A 3,158-nucleotide genomic window follows, 5' to 3' on the forward strand; every position below is an offset into this window, starting at 1 on the left:
ACAGAACAGCACAAACTGGCCTCTACCAGAATAGAAAGAGGAGTGGGAGGCCCCGGTGCACAACTGAGCAAGAGGCCAAGTACATTAGAGTGTCTAGTTTGAGAAACAGACGCCTCACAAGTCCTCAACTGGCAGCTTCATTAAATAGTACCCGCAAAAACACCAGTCTCAACGTCAACAGTGAAGAGGCAGAATTGCAAAGAAAAAGCCATATCTCAGACTGGCCAATAAAAAGAAAAGATTAAGATGGGCAAAAGAACACAGCCACTGGACAGAGGAAGATTGGAACAAAGTGTTATGAACAGACAAATCTATGTTTGAGGTGTTCGGATCACAAAGAAAAACATTCGTGAGACGCAGAAAAGTGAAACGATTTTGGAGGAGTGCTTGACGCCATCTGTCAAGCATGGTGGAGGCAATGTGATGGTCTGGGGGGGCTTTGGTGGTGGTAAAGTGGGAAATTTGTACAGGGTAAAAGGGATCTTGAAATGTCTGTTTTCATGGAAAACAAGGACATTTCTAAGTGACCCCAAACTTTTGAACGGTAGTGTATATTCATCAACTTCTCTCTCCAGTTCTCCTTCATTGTTCACTTAGTTTTTCAACTAAAGGTATTGTATGTTATTCCTACATCTGCTATCTTAATTTGATCACTCTCACGCATAGAATTTTAAGCAGGTACTGCTAACTTGTAGTGTATTCAATGTTTAAAAAGGCTTCTAAAGTTTGTAATTTCCAATTTCAGACTTGATTTGCCCAAATGAAAAATGTATCTAAACTTAGAAAATGTTCCATTTTAATAATAATCCACATAATAATTTCCTGTTGCTGCAGGATTACTTCCCTGCTGGGAAACTGGTCAAATTAAGATGGCACATCTGGAATTTCTTGATGTCACTTCCTTTACGGTGAAATCCTATTGTATGTAGTTGTCACCTCTGGCTGAGAGTACTTTTTGTTCCTCCACTCACGGTGATGTTATGAATACCTTTCATACGTCTTCTCTTCCAGTTTCATTGTTCCAGTTAAATCGTTTTTAAAGTAGCTCAGTTGTCTTTCCCAGTTGTTACTGTCCCTCGACACATTTTAGGACCTAAAGTAGGACATAAGTGAATAGATGTTGTATCCTGTATGGTTAATTAAGTCCTGTTTTGATTTAGACTCAGGTGATTGTCCTCCTCTCTTGTAGATTGTTGACGGCGTAGTTCAGAGCATTAAACTCATCACCGAAGACGCCAGTCGACGTATCGCWGAGTACGCCTTTGAGTATGCAAGAAATAACCAAAGAAGCAGCGTCACGGCCGTTCACAAAGCCAACATCATGTAAGTCTACAGCTCCAGAATCAAACAGGCTGTGGAATATTACAAATTGTAAAAAAAAATATATATATTGTGCAGTTGCGGATCATTTAAAAAATGACAAGCAAATATCGACTAAATGTATGATCACCATGGGTCAATTACAAGTCAAAACAGAATGATGAGATATTAAATGTGATCGTTCACATATTTAACAGATGTTATCGCAGGTGCAGTGACATTCTTATGTTCCAACAGTGTAGTAATACCTAGCAATACAAAACGATACGCACAAATAAAAATGTATTAAAGAAAGAAATAAAATATCAGAACGAGCACATCAATGGCACCAATATTCGGGAGTTAAACTAACGTGCCGGGTGTGTTTTGACGTGACCAGGAGGATGTCGGACGGGCTGTTCCTGAGGAAATGCAGAGAGGTGGCTGAAAACTTCAAGGACATCAAGTTTACTGAGATGTACCTGGACACGGTGTGTCTCAACGTACGTACACTCCTTTACACTATTCTTCCTACGTGCCGCTGTTTTGATGCACATCACGTTCTCTGTCTAAAGCCTAATTTACCGCTTCAATCGAAAGTCCGCTCCCGTCGGCGTGTTTCCCGCGCACCTCCCTTTGAAAGGTGACCTTGCGGATGCAGAGATTTGACCACGCCGACGGGAGTGGCTGTTCGATATTGCATCATTCCGTTGGCGCAGACCTAGCAGATGACCCGGACGCAGAAGGTAGAAATTAGGCTTAATGAGTTTCTCATGTTGGAGCGGTAGATGGAAACGGGGCGTAATCAGGTTGTCATGTTGGAGCGGTAGATGGAAACGGGGCTTAATCAGGTTACAAACAATTTTAATACGAGACGTCATATACTTCAATACGTCGTCCATTTCTAATGGATGTATGGAAGCTCGTTCCAGTGTTGAACAACCATTTAACGTCTGAACAACGTAGACGTATTAACATTGTCCCTCTAACCCCTGTGGAATCCAGGTCCACGGGACGGCCCCCGACATAGCCGGTCTGGACATGGCCAACCCTACAGCTCTGCTGCTCAGTGCTGTGATGAGCTGCGTCACATGGGCATGCACGACTACGGCAGAAGATCGAGACCGCCTGCTTCGACACCATCAGAGACAAGAAGGTGGCTAGTTGGGTTTTTAATTACCTCCAATAGTGACTATTGTGGCTGTTGCATAGCGGTGCCGGAATACATTTAGAAAGGGGAGGGGCAGAAGTAGTACTTCTTTGTTCCTGGAGGACCGCTCCGAAAGTCTGCCCTCTTCGATGCCAGATTATATGGTGGATGTTTGGCTAGTTGGTTTACATGTTGGCTCCCCTGGAAACCACACCTCCTTCTGGGTGCCAATGCTCTTTATGTATTTTTCTGTAGATTGAACATGACCAGATTTTTGTTCAGTTGGTCATTGTATGTAAAATCTGCTTTGGCTTTTCAAATGAATTCATTGGTCTGTTTTCTATCCTCTCCCAGGTGCTGACCGGGGACCTTGGTGGGAAGTCGAAGTGCTCCGAGTTTCAGAGGAGATCTGCCGTAGAGTGGAGACATGGACTGAAAACGACCACTTGATTTCTGAAGACTTCATAATAATTCAAACGCTGCTTTGAACTTACTCCTAAGACTCTGGGGGGGTTCCAGGTTGTCAGTACTGCAGTTACGATGTAGCTGCATATCTTAGATTACTATATTATATTTATGTAGGTTCCTGAGAATGCACAATTCTCCAGGTTTTCTAGAAATAGAAATTCGGTAATTTGTGCAGTGTGACTGCAATAAATCACGACCTGGAACGCGCCCTATATGGATGGGTATTCACTCTTGAGGTGTA

General features: G+C 42.9%; 1 protein-coding gene across 1 annotated transcript in view; it reads left to right on the forward strand.

Moving 5' to 3' along the window:
* Positions 1-3,158, forward strand: part of idh3a (isocitrate dehydrogenase (NAD(+)) 3 catalytic subunit alpha) — a 30,352-nt gene that overhangs the window by 22,091 nt on the left and 5,103 nt on the right. The window contains 7 exon segments of the mRNA XM_024143724.2: positions 1,190-1,323; positions 1,700-1,942; positions 2,277-2,377; positions 2,380-2,409; positions 2,412-2,455; positions 2,804-2,846; positions 2,849-3,153. Coding sequence (XP_023999492.1) covers positions 1,190-1,323; positions 1,700-1,942; positions 2,277-2,377; positions 2,380-2,409; positions 2,412-2,455; positions 2,804-2,846; positions 2,849-2,937 — 684 coding nt within the window. The 3' untranslated portion in view covers positions 2,938-3,153.

The sequence above is a fragment of the Salvelinus sp. IW2-2015 genome, unplaced genomic scaffold (assembly GCF_002910315.2).
Source record: "Salvelinus sp. IW2-2015 unplaced genomic scaffold, ASM291031v2 Un_scaffold4330, whole genome shotgun sequence".
Lineage (NCBI taxonomy): Eukaryota > Metazoa > Chordata > Actinopteri > Salmoniformes > Salmonidae > Salvelinus > Salvelinus sp. IW2-2015.